The sequence below is a fragment of the Plodia interpunctella genome, chromosome 10 (assembly GCF_027563975.2).
Source record: "Plodia interpunctella isolate USDA-ARS_2022_Savannah chromosome 10, ilPloInte3.2, whole genome shotgun sequence".
Taxonomy (NCBI): domain Eukaryota; kingdom Metazoa; phylum Arthropoda; class Insecta; order Lepidoptera; family Pyralidae; genus Plodia; species Plodia interpunctella.
The window spans coordinates 2,422,293-2,437,026 of record NC_071303.1 but is presented as its reverse complement, the minus strand read 5'-3'; the positions used below and the strand labels follow the sequence as shown (position 1 = coordinate 2,437,026).

Below are 14,734 nucleotides of genomic sequence, written 5' to 3'. Positions count from 1 at the left end.
TTTCTTCGACTTCGAAGTCATTGAACGTCTGATCTCGTGTTGTAGGTGTGTATTGACGCAATATAGATAAAAATAATGCGTTATCCTTGAGCTACGGCATCAAATTAGTAAAGTCGTCAGAGAAATGCAATAAATAGACTTCAGAAGACATTTTTAACTCTGAAAAAAATAATTCGTACCTATTGAGTTTTTGCAGTTGTGGTGAATTCAGGAGCATTTCCTACTATTGATATCCTACCATTGTAGATACTAAATTTCATTAGAATCCAATCCAATTTTAGGAACAAACGTTATTCGTCATTTAGGAAAAATCTAGTACACCAATGGGAAGATTTTGTTAATTTCAAATCTGATTCAATCTTAATTCAAATATTTTCTTCAGACATGGATAAATAGCGCGATATCTCGGCGGTGGCGCCTGCGCAAGAAGCAAGAAATAGATGAAACATGGCGGTTCTATAATAAATAACTAGTTTCCGTCTCCATTTGGAAGAATCATTCTTGTGGACATTATCATCAATAAAAATTGAAATAGACCGACATACAATACAAATGATATTATATTTTAGTCTATTTTTTTCAAATTTTATTTTTATTGATAAAATCCAACAGCGTAATGGTAAGTCACATTCAAATATAACTAACTAATGCTAAACAAAATCAAACCTATATTGACTACCGTTTGATGATTGATTATAAATAAAAGTTTAATTTTGTTTTTTTTTATAATGCCAAAATTGTTTGTTCTAATGTAATAAATAAACATCATATGGACTAGGTCTGAAATAAATATCTTGAATTTAATGATTGCATGCATCAACCCAAATAGCAACCTCTACAGCGGATCGTATTCATCGCGTATAGTATTATCTCTAGCCGTTCAGCGTCAATTTTTAGCACAACTGTATCGTTACACGCTTAGTATTCATGAATCGAAACAAATCTGCTAATTACTCGTTTCCTCATATTCTGGCAGAGACGCCCCGGAAGCCGAATGACGCCAACTACTAGTTGCCCACCCATGTTTATTCTGAGGGGAACAACCACTAAAATGTTGGGCTATTTACAATAGGTACAAACTGTACATTTTGCCAAACTATGTCGGATTCGGAATATACGTATTGCTGGTTTATCATTGCAGTAAATAGCTCTCACACAAATTACGTCATATTCACTCATTCTCTTCTTAGTTGACTATAGTGTGTAGCCGGAATTACATCTAAATACAGGTAGCCTCAATTGTCCGTCACCAAAGATTTATATACGTCCGTCACTCAAGTCTAACGGGTCTATTGGTAGTAGATAGGTGGCTGGGGTTGAGGCCTAAGATTTGGGCACAGCATAGACTAACATTTTTAAATAGAATAAATAACTCGTTTGTTGTTTTAACATCAATATAACTAAATAACCAATGATGAAATGACACTCAGCAATAAGATTATAATGACACTGTATAAAACTTACAACGGTAAAAGCCTTATAGCAAGTGACATGTGCAAAAGACGATGAGAGGTTGTTTGTAACCTCTCTCTTTCTAAAATATTCCTAAGCCATCCGTCATGGGCAAAAGAACCGCTAATGTGCGAATATTCAAATTAAAACCCGAACCTTCGTTTTTACGTAGTATCAGATATTTGGTTGGAGATCAACCTTGGGATATTCACATCGATCAAGCTCGCGTAAAAATATATTTCAATTTCTAAATGTATGATTAGCCCAATCGGAGAACACCTGTAGGCATTCAACACTCTTTGGAGGGTTGCCAGACTGATAAGAACATAGGAGTTTATTGAAATAACATTGTAAGGAACGTAAAATTATATACCGGTTGGAATTGCCGCCATTCGTTGATATTTGTACGGCGGACGGTAATACTGAATTGTCAAAACAGATTACTGTTTGTCTGGCTACTAGATATAAATGTCAATTGATGAAAAGAGACTTGGTTTTAGTCTGATATGATAGGTTGCAGAGTTACCTAGGCAGAGGAAGCTAACTGGTCCCATAACCTAATCAAATTTTATTTTCTAGCAAGACTTCATTTCACAATATGTAATAGTTTGTAGTATTCTATTCACTCCAAATTCTAAATTGCCATTGGTTCCCCGCATCGTTTCTCATGAGCTTTCAGCGGAGTACATTTGCAAACGTCCGGACTTTCAGCGCAGACGCACCATCAATAACACCATCTGCCAAAACCGTAGGCAGAGGAAACTATAGACGTAGTGATATCTTTCGTTTCACTCTTAAAATAAAAAGAAATATGTATTAGAAATACATGAGAAGAAACGGGACAGAACGCTCTTTAGTATATAGAACACCTAATTATCCTCATAGAATCCCGTGCTAGAGTTGCTAAACTATTATGAATGGATACCTACACGTCACCAAAACACAATTTTCAACATACACATGTAAGCAGTAGCTATATTGAAGTTATAAAAACATTGTTACAAAACACAAAGAAAAAATATTCCGATGTTTTTTCATTTCGTTTCCATAAGATGTATGGCTACATTAATTGGAATAAATAGGTCGTGAAAGTCGGTGTTCGTCACTCTAATGTCTTCGGATTTCCGCTGAGTCCGACTTTTAAAAAAATAATTTTAGTGCCTCGATAAGCTGTCTTTTGCGTCGAACCGTGATATTAAAATCTTTCTCTGAATGTTTTAATGAAATGAAAATGATAAACATTATCATTTTGAAAAATTTATTAAACTTTACGATACACGGCTCGTGGTTACATATTGTTGATAAAAGTAAACGTCTATTCCAAAGTTTGTAAATTGTATACAAATAATACTAAGTACTTGATAGATACACTGTTACACTGGTACACTGAACTAAAGTTTAAAAAGTTGCTAGCGATAAGACTAACCATTTTGATTTCAGTGCTTCACAAAATGGCCGACTAGGCTAGAAAACAGATTAAACACTCAATCCCGTTTCCCGACCTTCGCATTCTACCACTGTTTATTTACTCAAACATACATTTTGTTTACATTTCCCGTGCAATGATATACAACGTACTTTAAATAGTCGCCAGGCATTGCCAAGAAGTGTTTTCTCCTCCTTAATGAAATTGAAACTTTAAATTGCTATCCACGTCATTTCATTTCAAGAAATAAATCAATTCGTATAAGTTCTATAATTTATTGGTGATAAACTAATGCATATAACATTGTATCGCAGTCTTTCGGTTTGAGTTAAAATGAATATCCGAATAATTTATTGTTATCCCATACTCTATCCCACTTCTGATCCCATTATGATTTACATTTGTAAACTGAAAATAGTTTATTATAATGATGATTACTGTTGAAATTATAAACATAATGAAATATGTTGAAAACGAAGAAGTCTTCCAGTAGTCGCAAATATTACACAAGATAAAACTGTACAATTTGTACTAAATAACATTCCGACACAGGTTGGTTAAATAATAGCACGCGTTTCTCTAGCTTCCATTTTCAATTTCGTCCCTTATTACGAAAGTAGTGCCACAGATGCGCTGCGGCCCCGTTGCGATAACAATTTTTCAAATTTTATCAAAGACAAGAATTAGTCTTACTATCGGACTTTAAAATAATTGTGGTAATGTCAATTTTATGATTGATTGATTTTGGAAATGGTTTGAATCGTAATGACAGCGCGACCGCAGCGATGGAAACGCTTCGAGAACCACTCAAATATATATGTAAAGACCTCTAATGGAGTTTTTCCTTTCAGAGTATCGAGACAAAAGGAACGTTTATACTAAACGAGCGAATTATCGGAAGAATCTCAAATGTATGAAGAAGCGAAGAAAAGTAAACATGGAAATACCGAAGGATCTGTATGACGTCACAGATAATTATTGAAAGAAGTCGTTGAATCAAATGAAAGAATTCAAATGCTCTATCGATCGGTGGCGTCTTATTGGTCTTCAATAATTTGATTCGTCGAGTCGACACGCTAAAAAGAAGATGCGAAGGAAGAAGCGGAAGTTCTCCATAAACTTGTCTTTTTCCGCTTTGCTGCTGATATTTGGTAGTTCAACAGCAAAGTGAAAAGGTCTCCTTTATGAGAACTTGCTCCGAGGTCACGTGGTGCTATCGAGACTGAAACTGCTAAGTCCCGGGTATGATTCCAGGTGTAATAGAAAATTGTTATTTATGTATTTGGTAGTTTTAAATGTTTAATTATTGTTACAGAACTTAATTCGTTGTAATTTTACTACACATATTTATTTCATTTGTCTTGCTTCTGGAGCAGTTTTCATTGATAAACACGTAGACAGCTAACTGTAAGTTTATTTATTGATATACTAGCTGTTTCCCGCGGCTTCACCCGCGGCAAAAAGTAGCCTCTAGCTCCCCAACTATCTCCACACCAAAAACTTAAATCCAAAGAAAGACGGATCTTGCGTTGAAAGAAGGATAAACAAACACTTTCACATTTATTAGTATGGATGGTTTACTTATGATAGCAAACCATAACTTTTGTTATTTTAGAGTTATAAAACCACAGTAAAATTTAAATAGATTTAACTAGGTTTCTAATCGCGTATTCCTTGATTTATTTGTGTTAAATTACGCCACGGAATTTTACGAGCCATGTATTGATGTTTCACAGATTTTATTTATACAACTATTTGTAGCAAGTAACAAAATTATTATTCTTGAATACTTCCATAAATTTTTCGTTGAACTAACACAGACTACAGACCTAAAATATTATGTGCTTCGGGCCTTATCTAGACGCACACTAGCGCCACTATCATAAATTTCGATATTTTCTGGTTGCGCTGGTGTGCGGTTGATAGGGCCTTAACTATTGTTTATGGTTATACATTTTGTGGTCATTACAAACATATGTATTATTTTCACGAAAATTTAGTCATATTATGAGAAAGAACAAAGAACACGTTTTCTACTCATAAATGAATGTTGATGTTTCTTTTCATGTTCATACACATACACATATAAAATATGTGTGAAAATGATTTAGTTTCATAAACAATAGCTTATAGCTGACGCCTAAATGTGTTTGATGTATTGAAGTTCAAACAAAAAATATAGTACAGATCTTAAGCTACATATAAATCTGTTTCAGGAATGAAAATATATTGATACAGTAGCTGGTTTGGACGTGTCGTACTTATGGTAATATAATAGTAAAAGAAGAACCACATACGTAGAGGCGATATAGTTGTGCAGGAGAATAGTATATAAAGTTGTCTCTCTTTCTTTTGAGCTAGGACTTTCTCTTATCACAGAATAGTTTGTCAAGCGTTTCAACTTTTTTGATTGAAAAAATTAGCTTGATGTCGTTAGAGATGATATGCCTGCCATCTACCGAATCCATACTAATATTATAAAAAGAAGAGATTTGTATTTTTGTTTTTTTTTTTGTTTGTAATAAAAAAACTACTGGGCCGATTTTGATGAAATTTGGCACAGAGATAGTCTAAACCTTCAGGAGTGATATAGGCTACATTTTATTATAGTTTTAACCGAACGACGATATTATATACTAGTCGCCCCGGGCGAGCGACTAGTATATAATAATAACAACATATTATAGGATGACAAGCATTTTCCGAAGTGGATGAGAAAAAGTAGTAAAGCCGATCAACGCTCTATGGTTGGGAAAACAACCGGGAAATAATTCAGATGATAAAAGTACAAATTGTACTTTTATTCTGCACCTTCCCTACTCCGTGATCTGATGCGAAATGAGCACTTGTCTTAAATTAGCGACCGGGCCGTAAATCAAGGGATTTGGGCCAGCATTACGCCATGAATTCCCGAGATGTTCGCTCAACTGCGTGTTTATGTTATGCATAAATCATATTTATTGGGGAAAAAATACATTTGGCCTTAACGTCGCTCACTTTTCAGCGGTTAACCCGAAACCATTCGGATTTGCAACACTTATTGTATTTTCGGACTAGTTTAAATCAACCCACTTGCTTTATTTAAGTACTGAAACTATTTGGTGTTTACTGAACGTGTATATATTTTTGGCAATAAATGTGTTATTATAATGTGTTGGTTCCGTCTATGGCGCCTTATGTCTGAATCTTTTCATATTAAAATTAAAATTACAGACGCTTTACCGCTTTTGACTCTTCATTATACTTTACTTAAACACAATAGCTGATCATAATAAATACATAAATGAAAAATAACTTGAACTGTACATAAATTTTATTGAAATAATGTTAAAACTAAATTACAAATATACACATAACCAAATACAACATTTTAAAAAAGGATACAGAGTAAAATTATTTCCTATAGCATTACACTGTTACTTTTTGGATATTTTTCTTTCTTTTTTTTCTCGTAAAATTACAGCACTGATATTAAATTTTTTCGACGCTATACGTAACACTTATCGACATCAAGTCTGTCGAAAAACATATGGACGTTGATCAATACAAACAAGGCATTATTATTACGCTTGGCTTTGCCTCGCGCGAGAATCCCGCCTCGTATGTAATAACCAATATTTACACGCGGGTAATAATGTACAGTCAACAGCACATCAAATTACCCTGCATGAACCTCTATGGCGCGGCAATAGCGGCGAGTTTGCAGTGAATTTGGGTAAGTTGACGTGCTGTTGACTGTACTATCAATTATGTCTCACTTTAGTGTTCGTCCAAATGTGCGTAGACTCTCCTTAGCTTTTCTCTTTTGTTTTTATTTGCGTGTTTCTTCTCCATCTTCCAGGGTTTACCGGTTTGACCTTCTGCGAGCTGCGCCCCGACTACACTGCAATCAATAATGCTTATTTGTATAGAATTATAGTGCTTTTTAGGTAAACTTGTCTGGAACTCAGTTGTAAACTCAGTTTTGGATTGATTAATTTGAACAAACAGTGTTTTATTAGAATTTAACATATTTTTAATAAGGCCGTGAAAGAGTTGTGTACCTACTTCATAAGCAGAAAATAGAACACAATGGTAATATAATCCCGTATACGATTTTTTGTATTAATTTTTTTTATATTATATAAGTATAAAACATACGTGTCAAGCTTAAAAAAGGTGATATTTTCTAAAATATGAATTTGTATTGTGATTCTATTTTTACCAATTTACTAAAATGAGCACTTACACGTCAAATTTTAAATTATGGAAGTAACATACATAAATAAATGTTAAACATTATTTTACATATATAAATATATATTGGCACATGACTACCTAAAGGACACCTGGGAACACGACATGACATATGACAACCATTAGATTTAACACCAAATGTTTAATTTACAGGGTGTTATAGTAAAGCAAAATTATTATAACAACCAAGCAGTAACCTCAAAACAAAGTAATTAACAAACGTAATTGATTTACAATATAATTACATACATTTAGCTATTTTTCACATTTTTTTTTATTGAATAAGTAAAATTTTTGACAATTAAATTATGACCTAAATAATGAACACTCGTCCACTTTAGTGTTGCCGATCTATCAATAGTTTCAATCGAGAAAGGCTTTACCATCGATTGGCCTATCGATAGTATCGATTGTATCGTTACTACACATAGTATTTTATTTAGTTTTGCAAATATAAGACTTACTATCGATACTGTCTACAGTATTCTCATTATAACAGTTCGATACTATCGATACTATTATTTTCCTCAAACTATCAATAGTCAATCGAAACGCAATCGATAGTTGACTAACAAGCGGCAACACTAGTCCACTTAGTTGTACATCTGTTGTTGACAATTGACGTCTATGAAGAAAGAGCTGCGGCGGAGAATGTTGCGTCGCTTCTTCTTCGCGGCGAAGAAACAAGCAACGTTAAAACTAAGTAAGTTTTAAATAACTTTTTGTCAATGTGAAATAGGGTCTCGTTTCGCCCTTTGTTTACGGAACCCTAAAAATCAGTGGTGGCCGTGGGTCCGATCCCAGGGTCATTCTAGTCACGTTTATTAGATTTAGTTGCCTCAAAAAGTATCTTACTAAAGTGTTATCTTAATGTGAGCTTTGCCTAGCAGTGGGACAATGTAGGCTAATAAAAAGTGTTATCTATTATAATACTTTTTTAAATGACTCCATCAGCCAGTGATCATTTTATAATCCCACCACACCGTATAGCAACACGAAACGATCCGCGACTAGTTTTGGAGCAATTTTCACGATCGTTAACCCCCTGGCGTGTCGTAAAGAAAACTTTATGAATTAATAGTTGGCACGGGGCCACAGTAACCATTCCGCATCACCAAGTATATTTAGGTTTCCCTTAAATCTAATTGATAATATACGGGTATATCTCTTTCATCTCGCGCGTTGTAAATAAAACTATTTTTATTTTCACTTTCTTAGGTTTGCGGAGTGATTTAAATTAAGTGATCTATTTATGTATTGGGTTAGTGGCTCTCGTCATCGCATTCGCGGCTGTGATAGGGCCTGATTAACCCTTAGGCTGAGGGGTCAGGTAAATCCGTATCCACTATGGTATAGCATCATTGTACCTATGTACCCTAAATATTTCAACTGTGTTTTATCTATTCCTTACCTGCTTTCTACCTTTCTATCTTTAAAATGAATATAATATAATTTTAATCACACAGTTGACCTCTAGTGGCAAGTTTTTGTTTAATAAGAATTTAATTAAGCTGTGATTAACGTTGTGAATTATATAATTATCTACACATACATATTTAATTTATATTTTAATTAATTAAGACTTTTATTAAACGATCTGCGAATATAAAATGTTTGAGAATGCCTGATTTAAGGGGGCATCATCATAATTAGCCTAGTAGTAAGAATTCTTGAGCTGGCAACTGGCTGAGGCGATGAAGTCCAGGGTACAAAATTAACCTTACGATTTTGAAGATTCGACACAGATTTTTCAACCGACCACATGCCTGACGTCAACCCTTTTGGAGATATGTTATTGCTGTATATAAGCTATATATCCCTTAGTCGCCTCGTACGACGTCCATGATAGGATATGTAGTGTGGTGATCTTATTCTATGGCGAGACTGCACATAAGTGTCGATCGACAAAGGAACTTTACTAAGATCATCCTCGAACCATTGGCTAAGTTGACCTAATGAGTGTTTTATTAATATAGGAAAGAAATTTGTTAATTTAGAGTAGTAGAAATCTTTAGAAAATAATATTTTAATGAAATTCAACATGTTTATTCAACATATATCAATTATTGACGTCAAAAATTTACTTAAGACTAAGTCTACTGATTTCCAAAACGCAAGAAGCGGCGCAACAAACTTCACCTCAGCCTTTTCTCCAAAAACGTCAATTGACAAATTGATAATTAATCTTATAAGAGTGTTAGTATGAGTTTTTATGCTATGAATTATGCTAGGTATCGCTTTGGCGTTGATATAATACAAGCCTCTTGGATAACTACCTAATATAAAACAAAATTGGGACTTAATATCTGTCTGGTCTGTGTCTATACTTAGAATGGCCTGATTGCGTGTGCGCATAGGTGAAACGGAACGAACAGAGATCGCTCCAAACCAAACCCGAAACAAATATTTACATAACCCACAAAAATAATGTCCGTCTGGAGTGAGACTGGAGTTATAGTGAAAAATTTGAAAGTGTAAAACTTGATTGTGTATGTATTTTTTACAATGGTCCTCTTGGTTAAGGCGGCTGCCTGTGATCGAAACATTTAAGGTTCGAATCCTAATCCACATGAATTTTCTTGCAAATATGACTCATGTATGTAATAGGTTTCATAGACCACCATTTGCTTCCAATGAAGGAAACCTGTACACTGGTTGACTATTTAGTTCAACAGTATGTATGCGATTGCTTGCTACTAGATAGCGAAAAGTAAAATATCAATGTCAGATGCCTGTAGGCGACTTGAAAACATCTAACAGTGTATCAATAACACCCCCATAAGGAGAAATTAATCTAAAAAAGAAATACTTAAAAATGGCATTTACATTATTTCGAGACAAAATCGAGTTTGAACTTTTGTGCAAACTTATACAGCCCGGTGAGGGCGTCGCTGCTGTTGAACAATTTGACAAGTGACGTCAAGAGCAATCTAAGTTCATGCAAAATAAGATCGTAATACTTTCTTACCCAAGGACGGGTTTGCCTTTGACGTGAACCGAGCTTTTCTTCATAGCGAAAAATGCGTTGTCGATTTCTGCGGATTTGTTCATCCAACCCTGAAACAAAGTTATAACAATAAACTTTTGTGTTAACATTTAGAATATGAAAGTTTTAGAACACCTAACTCCACACTATCGCTGACCAGTTCGCCGAACTATCGGCATACATTGCTGGTTTTTCGTTGCTGTAAATGAAAGCACTCGTACAAACTACGCAATGTACACGCATTCGCGTCGGCATCTGTCCGAGTTCGGCGACAGTGTGGAGCCGGCATTACAATCAGGAGGAGTTATTGAGTTTAGGAGTTCTTAAACTTTGCCCGTTGAAAGATTGTCTGTAAAAAACTTCACATCTAAAAAGTTATAACTTGCCTCGACCATCCTAGCTTCTCTAGGCGTGGGTTTCCTCTTCTCCGCCTTCTTCTCGTCAACGATATGTTCCACTTGGGGCTGGTATCCGGGCGGGGTTTGTTCCCACTTGAGCTTCCCGCTCGCGGCCTCCTTGAGGAGTATCCGGGCCGAGCGAGACTGGTCAGGCTGGCCTGCGGCCGTCATGAAGCCGCGGTTGTCTAGGGGCAAACGATATCCTACTAATATCATGATGCGAAAGTTTGTGATGATGTATGTATGTATCTGCTGGACGGATTGTTATGAAATTTTGTACACAGGTAGAATATAACATGGAATAGCATATAGGGTACTTTTTATTCCGAAAATACCAAGGAAACGAAACCCCATGGCGCTACTAGTGTATATACTAGTTTACCCGCGACTGTCAGCATAGAATAGTTTCTTCTGACAGCATAATTATCTTTTGTGTTTACCCATTCCAGATTAAGTACTTACTTAGACAATATTTTTGCGTGATAGCCAATTAAGTTGTCTTTGATCGTTATTTCAACTTGATTTTAATACAAACTTTCACCCCCGATTATAGTTTGAATTTCTTTAACCATATGCATAAAAAATTTCATCAAAACGGTCCAGCGGTTCAGCTGTGAAATCGGAACAGACAAACAGACAGACTTTCGCATTTGTAATATTAACATGGGTATTCGCATATATCGGCAGTAGGTAAATAATACTAGGCACATACAAGCATGTGCGGTCAGGATCTGCCCGTACCGCGCCGCGTCGTCCCGCAGCGCGCGCTGCGGCAGGAGGAGCCCGTACTTCTCCTCGAAGGTGCGTCTGCTGACCAGCTCACACAGCCGCGCCATTGCGGCGTCGTGGGAACGCATCTGGTGAAAAGGAACAGTTAAAACAAATGTAAAAGAGGACAAGTTAAAAGTAGTTGACAATTTGTAAGAAATAATTTATTTGCAGAAGAAAAAAAAAACATTTAATTTATCACCAATCACTAATCATTTTCATTTGAAAATAGTAGCACACTTGTACTAGGTTTTTATAATGTACCCACCCCATTATATAAATTTATTGTATTAAGGTTTATAGCTACAAAGCTACATGTTCTACACTATAGCTATGTACAAATATAGTGAATATATATATATATATATATATATATATATATATATATATATATATATATATATATATATATATATATATATATATATATATATATATACACAAACGCTTACCTCTTTATTTTTTAATATATTTATATATGTATAATATAAAAAATAAAATAGTATATATTACTTAAGTACCTGGTCTATAGACAAGACTGCGGTGAGCGTCAGATCAGGAGCTACAGCGTACGCTGGCAACACCAGCCCGGGGCAGTCCAATAATTCTAGTTGAGAGTCCAACACTAGCGACTGGATGTGGCGTGTGTGCCCCGGCATTGCGCTTACGCTAACCTGGTCGAAGATAAAGTTTAAAATTATTTCAATATAAACTATTAGTTAGGTGAAGAATTGATTCTAAATATGTCTTGGTACAAAATAATTATGAATAAACTGAATATATCTAACAATAACTAGAGTGGATTGTGAAGTAGATTTATAATCTTGGCAAGATTGAATATTGTTATAAAATTTGATAGGCAGAAATAAAAATAAAATAAGGCCTTTTAAAAATAAACTATGATCGAAATTGAAGGAAAATATATCTTGAAATATCCATGACTTTTAAAGTTCTATTAAAATTCTGAAAAAATAATTCACTAATAATTTCATCTGTTGAAAATTAATAATTAAATTACTACCTAACCTACCTAATGTCAACTTACCTTTTTAGTTTGCATGAGAACATTGACAGTACTAGATTTCCCCACATTCGGGTACCCAATCATGCCCACAGCAATTCTAGGTGGATTCTTCAAAGTATCCAATTTTTGAGCTTTCAACGCATCCAATAACATATTTCTATCAAAAATTTCATGAGAATTTACAATTTCAGCATTAGCCACTGTTTCTTCACTATGAATAGGTTCTATCGACTTCCCAGATTTTAAGTTTTCTACAACCTTGTCTAAGGCAATCTGAATCTTGTCTAATTTGTCAGCAGTACTAGACACTGCTAAGTCAATATCACCCAATTGTTTCTTAAACAATTCAATATCTTGTTCCATAGAATTTAAGGTTTCTTTTTCTATATCTTCTTCGTCTAAATCGGAGTCTGCTGTCTCAGTATCAGAATTATGAATTTCTTCAGATTTATTACTTGATTCTGATATTTTTCTTTCGTTTGTTTGTTTTGCAGCTGAGAAAAATATGATTGGAACATTCTGAAAACAGATTAATTAGTTAATGACAGTGGAAAATAAAACTGCAAAGAAATATTGAAAAATAATTTTGCTTCAAAAAGTCAAAGCTTTTAATCAGAAAACAGAGCTTCACATGCATTTTACCACATACATTTTATAACAATTCTTAAAGCTACAAACTACTAGCATTATCATATGAAACAATATACCTGTTTATTGAAATATTCTACCCAGCATTTCCTGACATATTCACTGGTCAAGTCAGCCTTGTTCAATAATAAGATGAACTTGCATTTTTGTTCTGTTGCATATTTTTCTAAATCTTCACACCTGCATATACAGTTTTCATTAGGATACAAGATTTTTGAGAATATTAACACTTAAGCAGATAATGAGACACTAGACTACTACTAGACCTAATCATACCTTCTCATCAGGCTAGGTTGAGGTCAAACACACTAAGATATTAGGTAATTTAAAAAAAACTTATTTTATTTATAAGAATAATAAAATGTGGAATAATAGTACTGCTATATAGGTACTGCTTATTTCTAAAGAAATCTCTTCCAGCAGACCCAAGAGAGGAAAGAGGAAGTATGATTATAAGTATAGTAATGATGTCTGAATAATGTTTGTTTTTTTGACATCGGACCAAAGACACAAGTCTTACCTAAATAATAGAGGGTTCCTTGCATCCAAAAGGATAAGGACAATATCAGATTTCTCAAGTGTCCTCCACAACTGTCTCCAAAATTCTAAATTTCTCTCGTATGGGGTCAAAGCTGCCCCAAGTTTAGCTTGTAATGTGTTCAGACGACGCCTCCATTCTAGGAATAATTCTCTTTCTCTATCCAGCTGCTCCTCTGCTGTTATGCTTGGATTCCAGGCAGGTCTGTATAAAAAATGTACTTAATTTTGATATGCATTTAAAATAAAATTTTATTTGAAATAAGTATTGTTAAACACTATGAATTATTATGAATAATATGTTGCTGCAGCAAACATTAAAGAAATATTAAAAATTGAGTTATTCAGAAGCTTTTCAGCATTATGTTTTAAATTACAGTTTTATTTTTTCTTTTAGAAACTTATTTTACCTTCTCGGTACAGTCAGAGGTTCATTAAAATCTGGCTGAGAGGTGACTGGCTGTACTTCACTAGGAACAGACTTCACATATTTCAGATTTAGTTTTTCAGCTGTGAATTCCCTTTGTGCAAGCTCTGCTGTAGACAAAAATTCTTGTAGGGATGATTCTGCAGTCACAGACTGAAGGTTCAGACGGCCCCACTCGTAGCCGTCATTTACCTCAGTTGTATGAAGCTGAAATTGGAAAAAAAATTTACATATTTGTTGTCTATGTTATTCTACTTGTAGTAAAATAATCTTTAGCACATTAGTTCTGCTAGCAGAAACGATTTAAAATAATAAATTTTGATGTACTCTTCTTTTTAGTGTAGGTACTGAAACAAGTCTAATTAGAAATAGTTTAGTTAAGTTGAGGGTAAACAGGTTAGGGTTACCTACCATAGTATTGTCCTCCACATGCTTTTTGTGGCGATTCTTGGAAAATCTATCCTTGATGAGGGACCGCCCTAATGACTCTTTGTTCTTTTTACCCATTATTTCTTCTATTCAATGGTATCAGTAAGTATTATAATATAAAAACCAAAACAAACGTGGTTCATACACACCAAATTTTTATTTACTTTTTGATTATGGTGTGACATGTGTGTGTGCGTGCGTGTGACAGACATGACATTGACTTTTTTAATTTCATCGACAGGAACAGATGATATTGATTTTTCTCCTATCTCTGTGGATTTGGGCCCCGCGCGCGGGGTTTATCCTGCATCCTACAGCATGCCGTTGCATAGTAAACTATGCGGAAGACATTGCATCTACGCAGTATCTCATCACACTACTATTCATTTGTTAAACACAATTT

The 14,734-nt window shown here is 34.5% G+C and overlaps 1 protein-coding gene across 2 annotated transcripts; it reads right to left on the bottom strand.

The window, feature by feature from the left end:
• Positions 1 to 6,173: 6,173 nt before the first annotated feature.
• Positions 6,174 to 14,543, bottom strand: Ns3 (Nucleostemin 3). Of its 2 annotated transcripts, none has more exons than XM_053750793.2 (10): positions 14,314 to 14,543; positions 13,886 to 14,109; positions 13,459 to 13,680; positions 12,998 to 13,118; positions 12,312 to 12,809; positions 11,788 to 11,940; positions 11,211 to 11,355; positions 10,487 to 10,683; positions 10,083 to 10,171; positions 6,174 to 6,756 (listed from the first exon to the last, which is right to left on the bottom strand). In XM_053750793.2, exons 1-10 carry the CDS (start codon positions 14,407 to 14,409, stop codon positions 6,723 to 6,725), a joined length of 1,779 nt encoding a protein of 592 aa, XP_053606768.1. In that variant the 5' UTR covers positions 14,410 to 14,543; the 3' UTR covers positions 6,174 to 6,722. The 2 variants fall into 2 exon arrangements, with proteins under 2 accessions (XP_053606768.1, XP_053606767.1); XM_053750792.2 differs by having other exon boundaries at positions 6,174 to 6,761; positions 14,314 to 14,541.
• Between the last annotated feature and the right edge of the window lie 191 nt (positions 14,544 to 14,734).